The 24,338-nt window shown below is 37.1% G+C and overlaps 1 protein-coding gene across 2 annotated transcripts; it reads right to left on the minus strand.

The window, feature by feature from the left end:
* Window positions 1-1,474: 1,474 nt before the first annotated feature.
* Window positions 1,475-24,338, minus strand: KIF14 (kinesin family member 14). 2 transcript variants are annotated; one of them, XM_027671866.1, is made up of 30 exons: window positions 24,264-24,338; window positions 21,257-22,453; window positions 20,627-20,881; window positions 19,464-19,551; window positions 18,869-18,967; window positions 18,184-18,236; window positions 17,830-17,860; window positions 17,375-17,482; window positions 16,135-16,251; window positions 15,376-15,494; window positions 14,907-15,079; window positions 14,411-14,558; window positions 14,244-14,307; window positions 13,862-14,046; window positions 13,022-13,124; window positions 12,646-12,806; window positions 11,708-11,855; window positions 10,909-11,061; window positions 10,196-10,322; window positions 9,508-9,601; window positions 8,393-8,531; window positions 7,931-8,028; window positions 7,167-7,264; window positions 6,221-6,442; window positions 5,893-6,077; window positions 5,175-5,333; window positions 4,497-4,616; window positions 4,082-4,156; window positions 3,329-3,467; window positions 1,475-3,194 (listed from the first exon to the last, which is right to left on the minus strand). In XM_027671866.1, exons 2-30 carry the CDS (start codon window positions 22,363-22,365, stop codon window positions 2,833-2,835), a joined length of 4,932 nt encoding a protein of 1,643 aa, XP_027527667.1. In that variant the 5' UTR covers window positions 22,366-22,453; window positions 24,264-24,338; the 3' UTR covers window positions 1,475-2,832. The 2 variants fall into 2 exon arrangements, with proteins under 2 accessions (XP_027527667.1, XP_027527668.1); XM_027671867.1 differs by having other exon boundaries at window positions 1,477-3,194; window positions 18,872-18,967.

The following is a 24,338-nucleotide window of genomic DNA, read 5'->3' on the forward strand; positions in this document are numbered from 1 at the left end:
CTCATTTCCTCTAAATAAGAAAAGTGCAAAATCCCTGAATAACAGCATCAATTATAACTACAGTACGAAGGTTTTCAAAAGAAAACGATGGCTGACTCTACTGCAGTCTTATTACAAAGAATAGTTCTAAGGACCTTATATGTTCTCAGAGACTGAAATTCCCAAGATGCTGAACATCCTCCCTCAGAAGGAAAGATGACAGCTGTGAATATCTGGTTTGGAAGGTGTGCTGGTTTGGGTTGAGGTAATTTTTTTCACTGTCGCTAGTATGGGACTATGGTTGGATTTGTGCTGAACACAATCACGAAAAATAGATGATTTTGTTATTGCTGAGCAGCAGTGACACAGAGCCAAGGCCTTTCCTCTTTTCATACTGTTATGTTGGCAAGGGGGCTGGGGGTGCTTGGGAAGTTGGGAAGAGACACAGCCAGGACCAAGTGACCAAAGGGATATCCCATACCATTTGACATTATGCTCAGTATATAAAGAGAGAGGAAGGAGGAAAGGGAGGACATTCAGAGTCATGACATTTGTCTTCCCAACTGGGCATGATGGAGGATCTGCTTTCCTGGGAATAGCTAAACACCTGCCTGCCCATAGGAAGCAGTGAATTGATTTCTTCTTTTGCTTTGCTCTTGTGCACAGTTTTTGCTTTCTTCATTAAACTCTCTTTATCTCAACCCAGGAGTTTTCTCACTTTTACCCTTTCAATTCTCTCCCTGACCCCATTGGGTGGGACTGAGTGAGTGGCTGTGTGGGACTGAGCAGCCAGCTGGGGTTAAACCATGACAGTCTGTTTTGGTGCCCACCACGGAGCTCAGAAGGTTTGAGATAATGACAGATTTGATTGGAATATGTTAGATGGAATTTATAGCCACTATTGCTGTTTGGCTGCTTTGGGCAGGCTCTTGTGCTTGCCCTGGGCTCGACTATATGAGAGTCTGAGCTCATTAGTGGCTGCTTTTTGCTTTCACTGCTTGTTGTGCTGCTGATCACCTCACTCTGCTCTTCCTGGGAACATTCTGATAGCAGCAGTGGTGATGCACAGGGACTGGCAGATGGCTGGGGCATGGTTGCTGTTTGTGCTGCTGCACTGGTCATGCTGGAACTCCAGTGTGAACACAAGTCAAGGAGACTAGGACCTCTGGATGAGTCCATAGGGACATCCACCTGCAGCCCCTGGAGGATCCATGCCCAAAGGAGCAGGTGGATACCCGAAGGAGGCTGTGACCCTGTGGGAAGCCCACACTGGAGCAGGGTCCTGGCAGGACCTGTGGAGCCATGGGGAGAGAAGCCCATGCTGGAACAGGTTTGCTGGCAGGACCTGTGACCCCATGGGGGAGCCCCACTACAGCAGCCTGTTCCTGTGGGACTGCACCCTGTGGAAGGGACCCACACTGGTCCACATTGCTCCACACTGGAGCAATTCACAAAGAACTGCACCCTGTGGGAAAGACCCACAACCCCATGCTGGAGTCAGGGAGCAGGTGCTCCAGCCATTGGAGCAGAGATTCCCCTGCAGCCCCTGGTGAAGACCATGGGAAAAAGAATTTCTTCTTTTGCTTTGCTTGTGTGTGTGGCTTTTGCTTTCCCTATCAAACTGTCTTTATCTCAACCCAGGAGTTTTCTCACTTTTACCCTTCTGATTCTCCCCCCCGGTGGGGCAGTGAGGGAGCAGCTGTGTCATGCTTAGATCCAGCTGGGCTTAAACCATGACAGAAACTTTGATGTACAGGAAAAAATCTTTGGTTTTAGCTTACAAACTTCGCTGTGCTGTTGTCAGTAAATTGTGCTCACTCCAGGCCTCCTAAAACCCAGTCTATAAGAATAAAAATTCAAATTAATTTCCATCCTTCCTGTCAACTTGCACTGGCTTCAGTCAACAGACTAAAATTAAGGTGTTAAACAATGACTACAATAAAAAGCACAAGGAAGTAGTTGACTGGGAAAATTCTCTACAACCTCATGGGTTAATACATATTTAGAGATATGCTTCTATTCCAACATGAATAGTATTGAAAATCATTTGAGCAATCAAAAGATATCTCACTAGCAACAAACCCAACATGAACTTACTTCAGATCATGTTGAAGAGCAGCATCACTGATACATTTTAAGCCCAGATTTTTCAATGATCTACAAAACCACTTAAAAAAGCATTTATCAAATAGGGTTGGTAAAAAAGTACTTTTACTACCTCTCAATTTTTCTCTACAGAAATAAATACAAAGGTTTTGCTCTGTTTAAAAAAAGGTATAAAAAAAACACTTTAAGGTTGCAGTAACACTATTAGATCATAATGCAGCAGAAGTGAAGCAACAACTCAAAAAAAAAAATTGGTTCCCACATCATTTACCTTTCAAGTATCCAAGTTAGGAAGGCAGTCTTCTTACCTAACTGTATGCAACATAACATGTGTTATGAATGCCCTTCAAAGGAATCTCCCACACAGTCTTAAATCACGGTTTATGATGAAGAGATGTGAATGTCTTACCAAGCCTTTAGTATGTTTTCTAGTTATTCCCCAAGAGTTTTAGTCTACCTGTTCATAACATCTCCAACTGACTTTTTACTTATTGTATTAAATTATTTCTTATAAACTTAGGTAATAATAGACATTTATTAAAACAAAAGGAATTGTATTTTCAAGTCTGACAGCCTCTTAAGAAATTTCTTTTGGTGAAATATAGGGTACTTATCCTCATACAAACATGTCATTTACTTTCACACCACTCATTCACTGATATTAGTAATAAATGTTAGCTTTTTGTGGTATATGTTACTTTCCCTTCATGCATAGGAAAGAGTTTCCTTTCATTTGTTGATAACGTTTTATACCCACTGTATCCTACCAGGTGAAAGCTCTGGAGTTTCTGTGTGTTCTGCAGTCCCATTCCATTTCCAAGCAAATTCAACTTCACCTGTTTCAACCTGTCCTCCTTGAGTCTCAGTAGCTTCACTACAAACACTTTGAGATTGCAGTGATGGCTGAACTTGTTCAAGTTCAAAATTCATAATAAGGGAGTCAACCAGAGAGTCCAGTTCATCCAAGTTCATAAAAGGTCGGGGATTCTTCTGGATAGGGTTCTTTGCAGAAGACAAGGCAAATAAACTGAAATAGTTGTTAAAATATCCACCTATGACAGAAATATTTTCTGCAAAGCTCCTGAGGGGGCTTGTGTTTCTGTACAACCCTATGAAAAACAGAGACAAGAAGAATCAAATGCAGCATTTTGCAAAGGCAGACCAAGTTGTCCTCCCTCTTGCTTTACAAGTCTCCTGTAGCCCACAGGTTACTATCAAGACAGGTGATAACCCAGATAAATACCTTGTAACATAGAAGAAACAATTCGACAGACTTCAGTTAGGCACTGCTCCAATTCCAAATATTTCACAGCAATCTTAGTGCTTTTCTTTATTTCTCGATACAGAGATTCTTCTCCTAGTAACTGAGATTCCATTTCTTTCTGTATTATTAAAGAATAGTTTAAAAAAAACAAAATACATGACAATATATTAACTATGAAACGTGCCTATTATGAATTCAGTCACATACAACAGGCCAATGCCAAAACAAAATCAAACTGACACCAATTCTCACAAGTAAGATAGCACCAGAAAGAGTACAGATTGTTGACGAGGTTAAAAAAAGGCAAATGAAACTAAAATCCATAATAAGCTTGGCTCTTAGAAGACAGATTAAATGATCTATTCTGGTTTTTAATTCAAAATACCAATAACTACAGCAGCAGCTATAAGTTACACTAGAATTACTGAACTTAAGGTTTTCAACTTAAAAGAAAACAAAACAGGTGGTTAGGCTTATGATGAGCATAAAATGAAGAAAGATAAAAGTACCTCCAGAAATACTTTAAGTGAAATGAAAATCAAAGAGTTTTGAGTGGAAATGTAGTAGCCAGAAAACTTAGCATTCCAGAGGAATGCTGCTGAGACAGGAATCGTTATCATGCAAATGTAAATATACAGAAGGTAGTTTCAATTCCTCTTCTTTGATAAATGTATCCTTAAAATTTAAATGCCAGACTCAAAGCACACATATTTTGTGAAGCATTTCTCTTACCTTTCTGCAGTAAGAGATGTTATTTTCAAGGAATCTGGCTAATGCCACAACGTTATCCTTTATTCGGTTTTGAATCTACAAAGAAACTTTTAATTATATTGTACATTTGATTGAAGTCAAAGTACATTAATATTTTAAAAGGATAAGAATGAATACTGGTACACTATTAAGAAAAATACTCTAAAGCAGAAATAATGTTTTCTGCAACATAACATGGAATTTTTCAAATGTTAACAGGCTGCTTCTTCCTTATACTTCACTCTCTACTATGTATATCATCTAGTATCATCTACTTCACGATTTACCACCTAAGTAAATTAAAAGCACAAAATAACAGACTGTACCTTAAAAAAACCCTCTATGATCAAGTGCCTCCAAGATATAGTAGTAGTTTTTAATCTTACTTTCATCTCACCTCATTTTGTGGACATTGTTTCACAAGTTTTTTCTGTACCATTCTCGCTTTCTCCTGTACGGTGTCAATGAGAAATTCCAGACCTGAGCCTACTCCCTCATAAATGGCAAGTACAAATTCCTTCTAAAAAAAAAGGTTAAAAATGCAATGATTAAAGAAACTGATTTAGTCTTAAAAATTTAAATTAAAACAGGTTTTCTGTAGTGGGCTAGAAACAATTTTGTTTTCAGCAAATTGTTCAGTGCAGGTCTATTCAATCACTTGTCATTCTTGGACCACTGGTACTCAGCATTTTAACCTCCTTTTCCTAACTTTGTTCAGATTTCTGAAAACTCAGTATGGTACTCAAACACAGATTACTGAAATATAAGTATTGAATTTCAGTGAAACAGGTAGACTTGTATAACCTCAATGCAGGTACAATCCTAAAAGCACAGTATTTCTTTCTCTTTATAAGTGTAAATTACACAGATTTGAAGTGCAGCTTCTAAGGCAAAAAAGTGTCAGAAGTAGTAACACATTCATTTTCACCATAAAAATGAATGTACTATATGTACTTAATGCAGTTGGTGAAATTGTTATATGTAACAATTTGCTTCTGAGCACAGTTACTGATAGTGCGACAGCAACATTAAAATTACTATTCATAATTACTATTTCTAATAAACATTTTTTTACCTGTAGACTAGATGCAGGAATATTGTTCTCTTCAGGAAATGAAATATCAGCTGTTGTGACTACTGCCAAGTGTCCAATGTATTTCATTGTTTGTTTTACTGTTTGGTTTAGTTTGCTCCATGCTTCTGTTACCATTGAGGATATATCTGAAGAACATCCCTGAGAAACAAAGGCACATCGTTCATTGAAAGCACCTGTGGTCAAAGAGCACATACTTTCTGTAATGCAAGAGTTCATAGCATGCAATAGTTCGAGGAATTTTTAGCTTCACATCTTCCTAATTACAATGACTTATCTATCACAGCTAAAAGACTGTGCCTTGCAACCACAGAGAAGAAAATGCAATTAAGAAAAGAAATAAAAGCTTCACAAGGCTGCAGCGTGAAAAGGGTAATACTCACTGGCCACCGGTTTATACATTTATAAACAGCAGCACTTCACAGTCTAAACCAGCCCTTGTTCTTGCTTCTGCATGTTTTCTTTTACCCTTTTATGAATAAGAACTAATGCTATTGTCCTGGGCACAGGAAGGTCTGCATTACTCTCAACTAGCACATAGAAGTACCAATTTAGCCAGAAAAAAGCACACCTTCCTTAGGTATGTCCAGTTGTCATTGCATGCATTGGACATTTAAGTGTTTTTAGCAAGTCTGTAGTAAATACTGCATTAATGCATAGAAGTTCTCTATACACAGAAGAATTCTTTAATATGCTTTACCTGCAACAGTAACTGTAAATAACCTCCCAAGTTCTTTATTTCCCGTTTCATTTCTTCATCAACTTTTATAGATCCAGGACACTTTTGAATATTGTTAAGCCAGAGCTTGCTTAGAACCACAATCTGGTCAAAAGCAGAGATAATTCTGATGCTGTAGGACTGAGCAGCAGGATCAAGATTGAAAACTACAAGAGAAAGATATCTATCAGATCTATCTTCTTGACAAATTAATGGAGGAATGTTAATTCTTGTGAGAGACAAACACATGAATGCTTTTGAATCTCAAAGTCATTAGTAATGTTCAAACTCTTATGAAAATGAGACTTACAGTTTTCTTGAGATTCTTCATCTTGCTGTTCATAGGCTTTTGAAATGGCAGACACTCCAGAAAAAATTATAAACAAATTAGTTAGGAGACTGTCTGCTATGCTTTTTCCCGCTTCATGATTCTGTTCCAGTAAATCTAAAGCTGAACTTATAGATTCCTTGCAAATTCCAGGAAGAAACGATTCAGAAAAGCTTGGGCATATGCTGGACTTGTTCTGTGAACCTGTATGATGTAAAAGCAAAACATACATGCAAGAAACTCTTCACAAGAATGAGCAGTCAGTGTGTCTAAACAGCAATGACTATTTAATCTTAATATTCATCTACTCAAGACTGTAAGTCAGGAAAAAAAGCATATACAATATCCTAAATACATTCTAGATTCAGTTAGTACAAAGACAAATTCAATAGTGAAATTCTTTAACATGAATCCATCTGTTTCAACAATCAAATCTACGGAGAAACAGAAGATAAAACCCAGTTAATCTAAAATAACTGAATGCAAAAAAATATTTGGAGCATCTTGTATTTCAGAAAACAAGTTGGTAAAATCTGGCAAAAACCCTGGGGAAACCTCAGTAGTTGAATGAATAGCAACAACTCAAGAAAACAGTCTCCAAATTATTGGATCAGGATTCAACCTTTTTCTCCAGTTAACCCACATAGTTACACAGAGTAATGTTTTAGGCAAGTTTCTTAAATAAGGTTCACAAAGTGCTGGTCAGGAAGTTTTTGCCCTAAGAAAGTGTAATTAAAAATACAAAAGCCCCTACTGTTAACAGCTTGACATTAAAAATTTGAAGATATCACAAACAGGATATTTTTAACTTTGCTTTCCAACCCATGCTGCTTTTTTAAAAAACTATTACAAATGCCTATGTTTTCTGCATGTATTAGGTTCAAATTCTCAGTATGAAATGGAAGGTATTCTGCCATATAGCAAGTACCTGATATATAGGAAGTCTGTATATTCTGAATGGGTTGCAATTTTATCTCCGACAAACATCCAGAAATTCTCTTGTTCTTCATGAAACTTCTACTTCTAAGAAAGGATGATAAAGTAAAAACATGACAAAATGTCAAAAGAAAAGAATCTCTCTCCTCGTACCCATATTCAATGAATATTAACAGACATCAGGCAAACAAAACAAACATCTAATTAATGGAACTTCTGAACACAGAACCTAAACCAGAGAGAAAGCAAGTCAATACAGCCCATAGAACAGATCCTACTTACTTTCTTCAGCCTCTTGCTACTATAGAGGTATCTTCATTCCATGAACTCATTTTTAATCTAATATCCTCTACTACTGGATTATTATAATCCAGAACTAACTGTCAATGGTCATACATAAAACCCTCTGGCACTGATCAGATACACACTGCACATATTCTACACCTGACCTCAGCAACACTGCTGTTACATCTACCAAACTGCTTCCTGGGCACATAATTTTTATCGGCAACATGTTGCACACCAACACACATTTTGTAAGTGAAGCCAGTAGAGCATAATAAGGTAACATTTAGTTTCAACTTTCCTCTCCTCCTCACAAATACAAATTAAATCAAAATGTATGGATATAACTGACATTATAATAAGGTAAAAGAAGAATTAATAAATGACTATGTTAGTGACACAACAACATATTCAGATAATTACACAATTTTGTGTTTTAAGTGTAGAAGAAGAGCTACAAATGAGTATTACCTTCTGGAAAGAGAAGAAACTGAGGTGTCTGAAAGGTCAGGTTCCCACTCATCAGCAGGATCATAAAACACATCAGCAGCTTTATTTCTATCATTACTCTGAAAAAATAAAGAAAAAAGAGGGGAGGAAGAGAGTTAAACAGAAGTAAAGTGACAAAGCATTGAACGCATGAATGAAGACAACATGTTCTATTAACAGGAAAAGAGTAGCTTTAATGTTTTTGCTTATTTTCAGATTATATATACTGCTTCTTACTCAGTACAAAAAATGACCTGAATAAAGTCATTGATTTCTATTGTCCTCTTGTTGTTTGATGGAGAAATGTGTATATATGTGTCTTGGCGTTTAGGATGACATAAAACCCCCCAAAACTCAAGATTTTCCTCCTGTACGGATTATCAAAATCTTATCTTTGACTAAGTATTACTGATTATTAGTGTTTGTTCTTCAGCTGTTACTGACCTCATACAGTTCTTTCATTGCTGCTAGTTTGCATTCAAATTTCTCTAAACTCCAAAAAGTTGCTATTCCCAGCTTGATGTTACGAACCTGCACCTGAACAGAAGACACTGCTCCTGTTTTATCATCAATTTTGTCATGCCTAAGAATGTGGGAGAGTTAAAAGACAAATATCAAGACAAACCACATTATTCATATTGCAAAAATAAACAAGATACTTGTTTATTATACAGAGAATAAAAACATGATACAAATTTCTTGAGACATCACGTATCTAACCAAACCAACCGAAGTGCAGCTGTTAAAGTTACTTTTATGCAAAGGAAAAAAGGAATCCCTGCGTTCAGAGGCAGAAGTAGATACTAGCATACAAATTCCTGGCTCCCAAAAAATTCAGACCCAAATATATGCTACAGAAGTCTACTAGCAGAGTTCTTCTTGAAGGAAGTGAAAATATAACACCTGGAAAAACAGTAAACATACACCTCCTATTTTACCTGCATTTACTGTAGCAAGTGTTTTAAACGATACAGCATTTGCTCTGCACTAATACATCTCTGCTCATGCTAAGAAGATCTGAACAACATACAGGTCCACTTCCAGAATGTTCTTCAGCTACAGCTATCAAGTAGCTTGGCATAGCAAGAGATCTGTGGAGTGAAATAACTGGTCTCAAAGGCTCAGTATCCACTGAGGTTTTTACTTTGAGCTACCCCTGTTCCAGGCCTGTGAACTGAGCACCTCCTAGTGGCTGGTACAGAGGCCTCTGTTCAGCTTTGCTTTAAAGGAACATAGTGTTCTTTAGGACCACTTCAATATGTGGACACGGGTGTCAGAAGATTCACCTCCAAAGCACATTCAATCCAAAGTTACTTGCCTGTGGACATACCTTTGAAGTTGTGTCTAAAATTCAAATTTGAAATTCACATTTCAAAGTAACAAGGCTGAACTACACACTTAACTAAAGTTAGTTTTGAAAGTTCATTTATCGTGTTCGATTTCATAAGACTGTTAAAAGAAAAACCAACAGCTCCCTGCATATTCAGAATTCACCCCCCAGTTATAAATATGTATATTATATACACAACCCCTTAAAATTAACTAACTCAGACACTCACCTGCAGAAAATGGTGTTTTTCCCTAATGCACTGCTAATGGTGTTGGCCTCTTTGACCATCACTGACAGCTTCAGAGACTTCCAGTTAAGTGGAACTAATAGAGAATATAGAACATAATGATTAAGTGGACCAAACAATGTGATGCAACAACTTCAGGGTTAATTAAAAAAAAAAAAAAAAGGCAAAAAAGAAACCAACCCAAAAGCACAAACATAATTTAGCCAACAGTATTTCCATGAATTCCCAGTATATTGGGAAAAAAATTACCCTTCCAGGCAAGATAACCCTTTTAAACATCAGATAAAGGGTATTTCAGAAACAAAGGTGTAAGACCAAACACTACATATTAATCTGTGATAGAAAACTAAACAAAATTCTGTCACTCCAGTTTCCCCAAGGAGTTAATGCTTGACCAGTTCAGACAGAAGGGGAAGGACTTTCAAGCAATTGGGATAAATACAGACTACATGGATATCTACCTAACCACCCTGAGTATGATTAAAACAGAGCTTTTAACACAGTCTGATAGATACAGCTTATGAATAGAAAGGCTTGTAACAACCAGAAGGGTCTTGTTGTTCAGGGAAGTGTTAGGGGAACAGAAAGACCTCCTGTATCTGGATCCATGGTCCAAGCCCACCAAGTAAACGATAAGTCAACATTGTCTTTGCAAAACATATATACAAACTTGTCATTGTTCTGTTCCCACTCCCACGGTTCTTCTGAAGGGTGTGTATTTCTTCAGCAATCTTCTGCTTCTCAGCTTCCAGAGCCTCCAGTATCTTTGCATGACGAATAGTATGGTCTTCTAGAGCCTGGGGAAAAATGGGCAGTGATTAAAAAAAACCCCAAAATTTAAAATTATTAATGCTGTTTATTGAAGTTAAATTTTGTGTTCCTGTCATTTTAAAGACTCTCAGAATGCAACTGATACCAGGCATCTGCTATATTGATAGGAAATCCTTCATTTTTGAACTCTGACATCTTTCTGACTTCACTTCGACATTGCAAAGCTGAAAAAATGCTGGAATTAAAAAAAGAAACAGCTTTTAAAAAATTAAGTCATATTTGTTGCACCAGCCAAGAACCAGTCATTGTTTACATTAATGCCTGGAGTAATGACTTTTGCCACAGGCAACAGTCTCTAAAGTTTGGTACAGAAAAAAAACTATCCATGTTATATAAGAAATAAGGTCAGCATCAGTTAATCCCCAACATCAATACAACATCATACTCAGAATGCAAACTAAGTATAGTTCTTCTGCATAAAATCACATAGAAGGAAAATACTTCAAAGCATTTCCTTTACAATAATTGTTTAAAAAAAAAAATCACAACCAAAAAAAAGCCCCCCTAAACAAACCCATTTATTGCCTAAAGAGTTGCTTTTTTGAAAATTACCTGCTTGGTAGCCAAGGTCTCCATTTCTAAACGTTTCTTATTGAATTGTAGTTCTAGCTCAAGGTTTTGCTTTGCCTTCTCTAGCTCTTGTATTTTAGTTGCAGCTTTTTGGTTATTCATTTCTTGGATTTGCTTCTTACGAGATTCTTCTCTCTGATAATAAAAAGGAGAGATGAGAGGAGGAAAATCACTTCTACAGCATTTCTGACCCATCCCTTACACAGATATTAAGGTTTATTTTCACTTCCAATACTTGAAACATGCAGTCCCTACAGCCTACACAGCCCAATGTCAGCAATGAAAGGTTATATCCCACATCACAAGCATCATAGAATGTTTAAGAAATAAGATACATCATTATTAATTTACCATGATGTACATTCTATGCCAATGTACATTCTATATTGCAAAAGAGTTGAAAAACCTAACAAAGTAGTATACCACCCTGGAAAGAAAAAAATGCCATATTAAGTAATATACTGTAGTAATATACTATAGTAATTTAAAAATCTCATGGAATAACTTTAATTCTGTAGGTATTTTTCTTTACATGCAAGTTACAATCCCTAGAATAACTCTGAAGGGGATACCTACTTGACAACTTCTTGTGTTACTAAGACTGACTTTGTTTTTTTTAAAGAATGAGGCCTAGCATTCCCTAAAACACTTAAGAATACTCGAGACAAAAAAACCCACACCACAAACAAAACAACCCCAACCAGGCACCAAACAAACAGATACCACGTACTACAGTTTCTGTTATTGATATATTTGATGTAATGATGCAATGGCAACTTACCACCTCTGCTTCCAGTGATTTTATTTTGCTTTCATAAGCTTCTTTTTGTGAGGTCAGCTCTTGTTGAACCATCTCTTTTGCAATTTGGACACTTTGCATCATTTCTTCCTTGGCTTTGAGCCGTGCCTCTTCAATTTCTGATTCAAGTCTACAAGTATCATACATTTAGAACACTGCCTTTAATCTCTTACAGGCTGCATAGAGACTATCAACTTTTTATTCCTATCATGAGGGTTTGTTAAGGTTTTTTTTTAAAAGAACAATTTTCATACTTCACCTATTTTACATTTCATAGGGAAAATGTAGACACTGGTAAATATGAAAGACATTCCAGAATTTTTAAGTCCATCGAATTTCCATTTTCATTTTATTACATCACTTTCACAAAATTAAGAACTGTAATGGAAACCCACTAAATCACGTTGAGATGGGACAAGTAAATTTTAAGTCAGTGAGTCTGGCACTCTGATAACTCCCAGGAATGAAGCAAGTACAAATAACACTTCGCCATCTCTCAAATTCTCCCTCATCAGATACGACTAAGGCTATAACTTCAGGTTCTTCCCATTTTCCTAAGGCATTTACTTTTCAGGTTTAAATCTCTCTAAAACATCAAAAGTAACTTTCAGACTCATCATATGCTTGGAGAGAAACACAACCAAAGAGACACACTACTTTGAGGACCAGTGAAGATTAGTGTTTCTTTAATCATGGTCTACATTCTTGATAACTGGACTAGCATGTGGTGATTGAATCTTAGAGGTACACTTTCATTTCAGCTAAGTCTGGGACTTCCATTCCCATTACAAATAGAGTTGCTATTTTCCCATTTTCCTTTATTGTGAAACAACTGAAGGTTATTAATTATTTCTTAAACTAATTGCATGGTTGAATTAACAATTGCATTTATCTAAAGAACGAGAAGAACTAATGCTTACTGTGTTCTCTGGGCAATAAGCAGCTCATTCTTTGCAAATTCAAAATCTTTTGGACCATCATGCAAACATGTAGTCCCACAAGAAGGTGTTTTAACTTTCTGAACCTCTGCTGGATGATTAAACCTGAAATAATGGTCTCCCCCAAGGATCACTCGATCACCCTATTGGGAAAAAAAGAATTCTTCTAAAAATTTAAATTTATAAGCAAAGTTTTCAGTGCTTAAAACACAGCAAGCAGAGCTAGAAATCAAAGATGAAGAGACAAATATTTACAGTTACAGAGCCTTCTAAGAAAACTGCAGTCTGAAGTTGAAATATTAACAAAGCAAAGAAATTCACACATGCACATATTACTATTACTAAATTAATCACTTACATGATGCAGAACTGTTGGGTTCAAAATGCATTTCCCATTTACATATGTCTTTGCTTCTCTCAGTGGAATAATACTTACTTGGCCAACAGCATTTTTTATAACACTGAAAACAAGAAACATTTACAGTATCAGTAGTTCATAATAATTGCAAGTGCTATTTCGTAATAGACTAAAATTCATGCTTTACATTGTGTTCTGTTATTGTCTTTCCAGATGTGTATTGTCTTCATACTATTTAGTCACAACACACATACTTGAGAAACGACAACCTATATTTTGGAAGGGAACCTATATTTAAATCTAAGAATCCACTGCTAAATAATTACTACAATACCCCGAGCATTCCTTTCATAACACTTAATTTCCCAACGTATCTGTGTCTTTCATGGGTTTAGTAACTGATTAGTTAAGTTTCTTACAACTTTTTGTCTGGGATCAATTGCACAAAGTGCACTTTAAACAATATTTCTGCAGTATGGCCAAGTTGATCTCTATTTTTAGTAACATAAGAACTGTCAAGACATTTCACTTTTCTATTGAACTTAACGTAACAGAGTTATCTACCACAAAACATCATTTGATCAGGCCTAATTCATGCAGAAACGCTGCAGAAGATTTTGCTACATGAATGAGATGAACAAAGAAATTAAACCATCCCAGTTAACAGATTTCTTAGAGGGAACAGAAGGAAGCTGCCTTAATCATTGAGCAGTAAAAAAAATATCCCTAAATGTTATTTTCTTGGCTAAAAAACCTGTTTTGTTACTCCAGAAGAAAGAGCGACTCCAAAAGAAAGAGAAGAGGAGATGAAACTTTAAGTATAAAAACAAGACTACTTACCAATGGTCATCAGCAATCAGCACTCCAGAAAGCTGGATATCATGTTTTGAATTTGGTGTACACCTTCCAACTGTAGTTTCTCCTTCTTTGATCATATACAACAGCACCTCAGAAAGTTGAGGATCTTCATTGAGATTGACAAGGTTTGGTAAATGATTGTCCATTTTGAATGCAATTCCAGCTTTCTAGATAAAAGAGAGTTCTGCATAAAAATACAATTTACTTTGTGCATTCAAATATCTACTTTAAATCTTCCTAAGTCACAGTGGTCTGTTAAAAGAATAGTATTACAGAAACCAAATCTTACAGCTACTCCCATTATTCTACAAGGTTTGCTGATGTTATATTTTCTGTACTATCTCCTATAGAAAGAAAAATGTACCTGCAGTTCCTCTATATCTTCCAGTTTCCTTTTTTCTGCTTGTTCAAATTTTTCTTTCCAGGCCCTTAATATATTAAGAGAAAATAACGCAACACATTAGGAGAAAAATGACAGCATATAAGTCTTGCCATTTCTATTTTAAATTAAGACATTCATGACTGCCTGACCTTTGCATTTCTGCCATGTTCCTCTCCTGCTGGTGCAGTTCTACCCTCAAAGATGTTATTTCCTGCAAATAACGCCTGTATTTTTCACGATCAGTGTTCAGAGCACTTTTCTGAGCTGCCTTCATCCTTTCAATTTCAGCTTTCAATTCTACATTACACAAACAGACACACAGTGCACGTAAGAAATGAAGAAAAAATAGGGTGTAGAAACTTCAATACAATACTAGAAAATTCATCCTGTTATTCAATTAAAAAACAAAACACATTTCCCTATTCCAGGTTCTCAAGTGTAACCTAAGATATCACTTAAGCTTTGGAAAAAAAAGTTCACAAAGAATAATGATATTAAAAGGAAGATAATGCCAGGTTGTATTAGCCTAGTTGACAAGCGGTCAGTCAACACAACAGATTAGTAGTAGTAAGAGCTCCTATGAAGCAATAAGTTAAACACACGTAAAAGTGAAAAACCCTCAAAGACTGCAGATGTCAATCTCACCTCTGATTAGCTTCACATTTACATCTTCATTTACTTTAGCAATGTTGATAATTGAACAAGCCTGCTTTGCATAGCGGAGGGTGCTGAGAGTTTCCTCCATGCTGCTGGCAGCTGGACTCACTGTGGCGATCATCGTCGTTTGGGAATTCCCACCAAGACTTTCCTTCAACAACCTTCATTTGACAGGAGAATACAAGTCAAGCCACTGAGAGAAAAATTCATAACTTCTCAAGCAGAACAGATTAAATAAAAATACCCAGGGTCTTGCTACTTATTTGAGACAAACTGTTAGCTACTTAAAAACAAACCAAGGTCTTGTTTGTTCTTTATCTGATGCAACAGGCTAATTTCTTCCTTCCATAGATCATTTGAGAGAAAGAGAAAAGTGATGCCTCATGAACAGATAAAGAAAACCACAATCTCAGAAAGCCTTTACTTCTATATAAAAAAAATTCTGAAGTGTACATACCAAGTAAGGACAGATTCCCGGTAAGGAATGAAAGTTTTCTTTCCATTTTGAAATTGTTTAGAGAGTGCAGAAATAACCCTTCCAAGGGTTAACAGAGATTTATTGATACTCACACCTTCCTACACAAAGCAGAAATAAAAATATTTATAATATTTTTATAATATTTTATTTATAATAATCTTCTTGTGTGATGTTATTGACTGTACTGTTGATTAATTATGCTTGGTCAATGCATGGTACAGCTATACCACATTAAATGTTACCACTTATTAAAAAAACAATAAGATGCAAGAGCAGTCTAGAAGATCTTCATTTGGAAAGAACAAAGACCCTGCCTTTAAAATAAGTGGTGTTAAGAGCAATCAAACTTATGAAGGCAGCTTGAAATGAAGTCTCCTATTAGAAACTCTATTTAATTAGATTCCCCCAAAAAGAGGCAAGACCCAACTCTGTGTGATATTTGATTCTCTATTTGCAAAGCCACACCAACAGTTTTCCCTCTCTCCTCCTGCAGGATCATCAGACCTGGATAGCATGGGAAGTGCTGTTCTAAGCAAGATGTGCCATATTGCACAGTGCAAACACCTTCTTCAGGCCACCCCCCTCACAGTAAAACGTGATGTAATACTTATAAAAGGCTATATACATCCTTTATAGCTACAGTTCCTGCCCAAGAGTCCCATTAGGTGAGCATGGTTTGGAATTTAAGGATATTATTAGGAGTCAATCCTTCTCCACAGATTTCCAGTCCTAGTTTACCTTCAGCCTCTCTCCAGTGGTCTGAGCTTTCGCACAGCACTCACTGCCTGCGAGATCAATGAGATTGATGTGACTGGTAAGCCTACGATCACACTGTTCTTCATTCACAAATTCTACCTGGAAAAAAAGGGACATGTTGGCATTCAAACCAAAATAAAAAGCCTGAAGGCAAGCAGAAATCTGATAAGCTGTTCACAGTAAATACATTAAAAATTGATGCTTCCTTTTAATTTTTGACAGGATATCCTCACGTACATCGCTTGAAGGAGATGAAGTTCAGATTTTAACCACAGAATTAGCTAGCTGTGGCTGAATAACTGCATAAGCATAAACTGCAAACACAACAGATTAACAAACTGTGGGTTTGGGTCTGAAGTCTGAATATTGCAGTTTTCCAAAAAACATGGAAATCAGTAAGCTGTTACTGACTTAGACCAATCAAGATCAGGTCAGCAGAAAAGGCTCAAGACTAGTTATGATAGAGAAAAATCAACAATCTAGTGGTGAGAATGACAAGAGGGAAGAAAGAAAGAAGATCAGGAAACTGGGATGAAAAATTAAACCCATAACGAACAAAAAAATCACAAACAAACAAGTTATTTGTGCATGGAGAAAACTGACAGTCTGTAGAGTCCTGAGGAGCTCTACCTATTTCACTTCTGTCTTCAGGCTCAACTCAATAAGTCAGGTTTTGTCTTTTAAGTATCTATAAATCAGATGAGGAGTTGTAGTCCCTATGTCCTAGAGACACATGGGGGAGGAGAGGCATCCTGAAGCAAGGAAACATTTGTTCAGTAAATTGTGTTCAAACTGAGCAGAAACTGCATCTCCTACCATTGACCCAGATCATCGCTTGCAGGAACTCAGCACAGCTATGCACCTCACACAGCCTAACCTTCTCAGAAGCTGTGTTGGCAGCAATGTGAAAATTGGTCTGGCCTCAATTAGAATTCCTGTTATATCTCAAAACTCACACTGAGAAGCTTGGAACTACTCCTAGATCTGTCAGTCTAGACATATTTATATTGCTGCTATAAATACACGTAGCACAGACACATAAGAATCTACTCAAAGCACATAAAATAAAACAAGTTTTGCTGTGTAGAAAGCCACATTAAAATGCCCTGTGCTTTTCTCAAAGATCTTCAGGTATATTCTCACAACTTTCTAGGCACCACACAAAACAACTTTTTACTACCTGATCTGAGCAGATATAAAAAAAAGAACAACCTGGCAATACCTTGGTTTGCGTCATGACAAGGGTGAAGACAGAATGAGATCTAGAGCTCTTGTCATTCATTACTGTAGCAGCCGTTGCTCTCTGCTTATTTCCTAGTTCAAGCCAACTCTGTAAGAGACAAAAGTTAGGATGCGAAACCAAAACCTGCTTTGGAGTTAATTGAAGATTTTTATGTTTGCCGATAAAGTTATTAACAAAAATCGTGACTATATGGGAGGAACGAAAACTTGAATTTAAGAGATAACCATGTGAAAAGGGACACTTAACTGTGTGAATCTACTCAGCTCCATTATATAGGACTAGTCTTCATTATCCTTTTACAAAATCAGCTGAAACATCATAGGCCACTGGACAGTCTACATTTTTTTCCCATCCATGGAATTTATTTTTCAGCAGTGAAGAAAGAAGCAAGGAGAAATATTTGTATTCTCTTTCAGTAACCAAATAACTCTTACCTGAATATCAGAGTAAGAACGAACAACATTCCTAAGGTGGGGGGAAAAAGAAAAGTTTGGGTTCAGACACTTTTCTTTCTATAGTTTTCCCTGCTGCCTGAGTTCTGAAGCATTTCCCCAGTTACAAACAAAATACAAACACACAATGAAAGTTTCAGTTGTCTTGAGACTTTCACACACTTGTTTCACTAGGGTAATATACCACAGGTATGAATTTTTCTAAAACTACATGACACTGAGATCTTCCTTGATTTACTGGTGAGTACACAAACTTGCACATAGCCTGAAAATAACTATTGCACTCTTTCAGGATTACACCACGCATCTTTTAAAATAAGAAGAGTTAAGACTTACACTGTCAGGCCTTCCACATACGGTCCTAACACTGGATGTTCTCTTACACGAAGCTGGTGAGAATAATTTCAAAATAAAAATTATCAGGAGTGCATTAGTTAGATTTATGTTGCAGATTTTTTTTTTCTTTTAAGATATTCCTGAGTGCTAGATCTATTATGTTTCCAAGTTAAGTAGCTTACCTTGAAATCACTGACAAAACTCACTCCTACTTTAGACAAGACAGAATACTCTTAGTTTCTCTATAGGAAGTCCACATAAGTCTCAAGCTTAGGTTAAAGGACTTATTTCAACAGCAAGTTGAACATACTGTATCATCTTTATCATAAACTAATATTCAGTTTTACACACAAGTGGCCAGTATAGTGTTCAATGTCAAAGAACAGAAAATGCTTTTCTTGATATATCAGACGTAATAAATTCCTTCCTACATACCCCATGTAAGACAAATTTCTTTAATTCATGTTTTTTCTTATTCTAACACACAAACACTAAAAACTAGCTAAACTAGTTTAACTAGTGATATAGTGATATTTTAATTTGTTATTTACTTGAATCTCATTATTCACAACTAAGTTACTTAGATAGCAAATTAATGATCATTTGCCAATTGTGCATTTTTGTTTACAGAACAGATGTCACTGCTCGGAGGTTATGCATATACTTGTTTCTGTGAGCAACTTACTTGTTGTTTTTTCTGCCCATTTTCAGCTTTAAAGACAAGCAAATCATGGATTTTCTCGTTGTATATTTCAAAGAAGCTCATTTCAAGATGATACAAAGTCTAATGAAATTAATAATAAAAGAGGTATTAATATGGTCCACAAAACGTTTTCATTATTCTGAGTGAGGGTAGTTATTTTTTATTTCAGCAAGAATACTGAGCTAGAATAGGAATACTATTGAAGTGTATTTTGCTTTGATAAATGATGTTTAACAATAAATTCATTTTTTGAGTTCTATTCTACTGCCTCCACTGCAAGTATGGAGCCCACTGGGATTTATCTTTACTTACATAAATCTTATCTTGTAAGACATGCAATACAGAGGAAAGAATCCTAGTCCAGTGATACATTAAAAATATCATGCCCACATTTTTTTCACATCACTGCCATTAAGGAAGTAAAACAATGTTGATTTTGACTGCTTAGGGAACCCTGTTAGTCAGAGCTACTAGCAGAAATAAGATTTGAATCAGCAAAAGAATATGAACATTAATAAACGGATCAGCACTAAGTTATCAGTTTCCTCATATTCCAGTGTGAGTTCAATAGCATCACCTGTTCCTTGTCCATTTGTGCTATTTGATTGAAAAGATCTTCACAAAGTCTTGGAATTATTCCTCGGTCTTCATCAAATCCCATCATCCTGTGGTTACAAAAAACCTGCTAGTTTAGCTTTGTAGCTCTCAATAGATACTTTAGCTGTGCATCTCTACAATTGACATGTCATATGCTTTTGTGTTATAGAAGTAATAAGCAACAGAAATAAATCTGATCTGAGTTGATGCTTATGAGTTGATGCAGGGAGTTGGACAAGATGATGCCTAGAGGTATTTTCTATTTAATCCATTGAGAAATGGGTTGAAAACCTAAGAAAAACCAAAACCCTATAGCAGCTGAAGAGTAAGTCATAGTATTAACAGTAAGCCTATAGATGTTCATTATCTTAAACATGCATGCATCTTGTACCCTCTGCACACTTCCAGTGTAGTCACATAAGACCCTCCCCACCTCTGGTGCAGCTTTTTCTTGTTGAGTTGTACCACTGCAGACCACCAGTGTACTGGGCTAACTCAGACACAGCCTAGGGACACACACAGGTGCACAACAGTCATTAGCAGAAATCTGTTGTGTAAACTTGACCAGAGGACACAGGTGTTACCGATGCTAATTTCAGCCTTGCTTAAAATATCAGTGGTTGAAGGTAAGTAGTTAAGGGAAAGTAGAAGAAAAAATCTAAACAAAAACCCAACAAACTTACCAACATAATATTGCAATCCTGAGTGTATCTTTTCTTTTAGGCCAAGGTTAAAAAAATATTGTACATAACAACTGAGTTCACACTTTAAAAGGAAAATCCTACTTCTGAGTTCTGTATCTATTGTAAATTGAACAGAAATACTTCTGGTCCTCAACTACCTATATTAAAAGTTTATACGGCCTCATGGAAATTACAAAACTCAGAACTAATTTCTCTTGAAAGAGTTTTTTTTTCCACTAGAAGTAGTAAGAAGTCAGTGCCAGATACACAAAAATATTCTAAAGCTAACTTTTGCTTAATTACTATAGATATTTGTTTAAATATTTTTGTTTTAAAATACACAAAAACATTTTGACAAAATTCTATAGCACTGGAATCTATTCCATACGATCTTTTTTCATGATTTTACATTGCATAACAATTGGCTCCTACAGAATTTTGACAATTATCAGGAACTTACGTGTATGATTTTCCAGAACCAGTCTGCCCATAAGCAAAAAGACAAGCGTTGTATCCCTCAAAAGCTCTTTCAAGGAGTGGCACTGCCAAAGCTTGATAAATAACTGCTTGGCTTGCAAAATTAGGACGACACTTGTCAAAAGACCAGAAGGAGAAGTCATAACTGAAGCTGTAAACTTGGTTTGTGGATGGATTTTGTACAGTTGTCTCTGAACCACTCATGCAGATTACAGGGAGTGAGTTTTCAGTTTTCTCTCTGCATGGAAAGGGAGGGATTTAAAAAAAAAATAAAAAGTATAAGCTACATGCTTTAATTTAATAACTTCAATCAAAACAAAAAGAAAAAATAAAAAGAAAAAGATTGGTGATCATTGTGAAAAATATCTGTTTGATGAACATATAAAGTATTAAAGATCAAAACACCGTTAATGAATATGTAAACAATAGACTCAAATACCTATAAAGTCAATTCAGTTTCTTAATAAAATCTTCATCTTGGTGTTTCATGAAGTATCAGCTACATTCAAACCATATATTATATCCTTACTGGGTCAATGATTAAACAATTCAAGAAGTACAAAGCAGAAGTTGCCATACACTGCAACAGCAGAAATAAGTCCAGGATACAAACCTGTTACTGAAGGGCCGGACCCGCACAGCCACAATCACTTTGCTGTTTTTCACTTTGAAAACATCCTCCTCAGTTCTACTGCTCTCAGCTAAAGCTTCTGTGTTCGCTTCTGCTTCTGAACCTCTACTCCCAGGAAGAGAGCTGGAGACACTAGGGGTCTTTTTGGCTAAAATTTGAAGACGAGGTGTTTGTTCATTTGAGGCCAATTTGAGAGTTGTTTGATCTTGAAAAGTGCTGTTCTTTGGTGTAAGCTTAAATCCTTCTGTTAAACCTTTGGCTGGGGTCCTTGGTCTTTCCAAACTGTTATGTTTTGTCATCAAGTGCTGTACCTTTTGCTTTCCAGCTAGCTTATTTATATTGCCTTTTTCATTCAGTTCTCCTGATAGCCTATTAATACATTTTGAAGTAACTAATTGTTCTGATTTAGGAACTTCATTTTGAAATTTTGTATCAGCAGTGCCTGTCTTATCTTTTAAACACATGGAGATACCATTTTTACAGACACCATCAACAAAACCCAAGGAACCCTTGCTGTTCAAGTTACACTGCAATTTGGTACTGGACTGACCCTCAGCTAACTTCAAGTTTGGTTTAACAACATCAGTATCGTTAATATTCTGTGGAAATGTAATCTTGTAATTTCTTTGTGCATCAGCTGGCAAGTTTTCTTTTCTAGGCACAATATTCTGATCGATATTACTCTTCCCAGTGGAGCCAGTCCTCACACGCCTCCGCAGAGTCAGTCTTTTCTCTGTTTGCAGCTCTTCCGTGCCCTGTGTTGCATTTGTATGCAATGGTTCACTACTGGACACTAGTTTTTTGCTTACTCCAGTTCTCCTCTGAAGTGTTAACCTGCCTTCAGATGTAAAAGTAGTTGATGCATCACCCACTTTTTCACAAGCTGAAATCACATAGGTCCTATTTACTTCCTCTGTCTTGTTCTGAGAACATGGAAGTAGACTATTCTTTTCTTCTCCCAACACCTGTGACTTCAGTTGCTGCCCAGATGCTTTCCTGCTGGCAAAGGTATCATTAGATGAAGCCTTCTGCAAAGTGGCAGCGCATCGTGTCCCAGCAGGGCTTCTGCCAGGAACTGTGTAAATAGGCATGTTGTCTTCCAGCCTGTTAACACTTGGTTTTTAACAAGCACAGTACCTTTCCTAAAGGATTATTTCTAGTTGCTGCTTCACAAGGAATCTGGGAAGACAAAGCAAAAATTTTTTTTATGATGCTCACGTCCAGTGTGAGTTATGTTTTGGTGCATGGGGAGCTCTTCACATACACTGCAGTACCTGCTCCCAAACATAAATAAATAACAATTAGTATCCTATTTCACCTCCAGTACTTAAAAAAAAAGTCATTATTTTATATTTGAATGACTGCTTCCAACAACAACAGGCTATTTGACTTTATTTACTGAGTTCTATGATTTGTTTCAGAAAGTAAACCAAACATCACAAAGAAGCACCTGTCGGTAAAAAGAATTATCTAACTATTTAGCAACAAAGATGACCATGGATATTTCTTTCAAGTGATCTACCATGATCCCTAAAGTAAGGAAATTCCAGATCATGCCTCCATTCACTCACAGCTATTTATACTCTTAGTGTTTCACAGCTAACAGAGTCCAATAGAACAAAAAAATTAACTTTGAATAAGAAGTCTGTGAACATGGAAAGCAGATTCTTTTTCAGGATTTTGATACATAATATAAAACCCACTATCAGAACAGGACAGTTAATAAAAATGACTATTAATAGTACCTTTGGACGTTATTTTAGTTTGCTCTAGTACATAGGCCCATAGCAAAACAAAAGACATCTAGCCTAGGGGACAGAAAAAAATGTAAAATACGTTCCCAATCCTTCCTACATGTAAATACTTTGAAAGCTCTATATATGCAATCTGCATAGGAAAGTATGTTTTCCCTGTTGTATCTGCATCATGGATATTGGGTTTGGTATCACTACCCACTGCAGACTTGCCAGCTGCAATTAATTCGCTGTTACAAGAAGTCATCTGACTTAGATCCTTAAAAACTGCATCTATCATTAACAACAGCTGTACATGGTCAGGGGAAAAAACAGGAAGCAAAATAAGAGCAACTGTTGTAGAAGAAACCGTTTAACCACTGCTCCAATAGAAGTTTACTTTAAATACTACGCTTTTAAGTTGTAGTTTTCAGAGCACTCTCAGACTTTACGCACTTACATCCACTTTCGCATGTTATGACTGCAGCTTTTCATAGCTCGCAAGTTGTGAGGAAAATATCAAAATTTCAAACCAATTTCAATTATTGCTCAATCCAGTTTGAGACAGGAAACTATTTACGTCACGTAAGTTGTAAAATATCAATTTTGTGGCTCCCTCCGGCAATCAGTAAACAGAGAAACACGGTCGTAAGCCATGAATGGTTTCAGTGTTTTCTGAAAAGTCCACCCTTCCCGTGCAGCTTTAACACAAGTCCTGTAAGAAAGTTCCCCCCTCCCCTTGCCATAGCAGTGCCTTGTGAACACACATAAAGTTTTTCTGGAGAATAGGGAAACTCCCCACTGAGAGTTCTTTCATTCTAAAATAAGGAACGAAGTCCAGTTCGAGACAGCCGAACTCAGAACGAGAAGTACGGTCACCTCTCGTTCTTAAAGGATTACAACCACCAACCAGAGATTTAAAGGATTACAACCACCAACCGCGTGCTCAAAGCTGGGCGAAGACGCAGCTTTGGGAGCCGGCAGCTCCGTTATCCCTCAGCAAAGCTCTCGTTCGTCTGTCCGTCCGTCCGTCCGTCCGTCCCTCCCTCCCAGACGAGCCCCGGTAGAGCCCGCGCGGCCGCGGGGCTGTGTCACGGGCCCGCCCGCAGCGAAAGGGCGACGAGGAAGCAGCGGACCCCGCGCTGCCCACAGCCCTGCGGGTCCCGAAAGCCCTCCCGCGGAGGGGCAAGCCCCGCTGGGACGCGGGGGGGTCCCGTGTGTCCGCCCCATCCTGCCCGGTCCCGCCCGGCCCTCACCTGCGCGCGGCTCCTCCACAACCGCCGCCGCACCGCCCCCGCCCCGTTTGAACGCGCCGGGCGCGCGCCATTGGC

Source organism: Neopelma chrysocephalum, unplaced genomic scaffold, assembly GCF_003984885.1.
Source record: "Neopelma chrysocephalum unplaced genomic scaffold, ASM398488v2 Primary Assembly neopelma1_97222, whole genome shotgun sequence".
Lineage (NCBI taxonomy): Eukaryota > Metazoa > Chordata > Aves > Passeriformes > Pipridae > Neopelma > Neopelma chrysocephalum.